Consider the following 349-nt stretch of genomic DNA (forward strand, 5'->3'; position numbering starts at 1 on the left):
AACGTCCATGAGGTGTTGGCCATGGTGGATGCCCGGGACCCACTGGTGGAGGAGGCTGAGACCAAGTGAGCGCGGCCGGTGGGGACGGAGCGGGCTGGGAGGCTTTGTGACCGAGAGGAGCTTCATCTCAGGCTGCAGTGGGGGCAGGGGTGACCGCACGGGGCAGGTGGGCGCTTAGGAACACTTCCCAGGTCTGAGAAGCACAGGAGAGAGGTGTTAGGTCGGGTCCTAAACTAAAGTGGGTTCATTCCCCAGCGTGAAACCTCTTCAGTGTCCCCAAGCCGTGCCGCTCCCTCGTCCGAGGTCAGCAGCTGCCAAGTGACTTCAGCTTCACTGCAGGCCCCGCTCC

At 63.0% G+C, this 349-nt stretch overlaps 1 protein-coding gene across 1 annotated transcript in view; it reads left to right on the plus strand.

The window, feature by feature from the left end:
• TCF25 (transcription factor 25 (basic helix-loop-helix)) overlaps positions 1 to 349 on the plus strand; it is a gene marked incomplete at both ends in the record, with an annotated part of 14,394 nt that overhangs the window by 12,760 nt on the left and 1,285 nt on the right. The window contains one exon of the mRNA XM_009868890.1: positions 1 to 65. Within this exon, the coding sequence (XP_009867192.1) occupies positions 1 to 65 (65 nt within the window). The remainder of the gene's footprint in view (positions 66 to 349) is intronic.

Source organism: Apaloderma vittatum, unplaced genomic scaffold (genome assembly GCF_000703405.1).
Source record: "Apaloderma vittatum isolate BGI_N311 unplaced genomic scaffold, ASM70340v1 scaffold25324, whole genome shotgun sequence".
NCBI lineage: Eukaryota > Metazoa > Chordata > Aves > Trogoniformes > Trogonidae > Apaloderma > Apaloderma vittatum.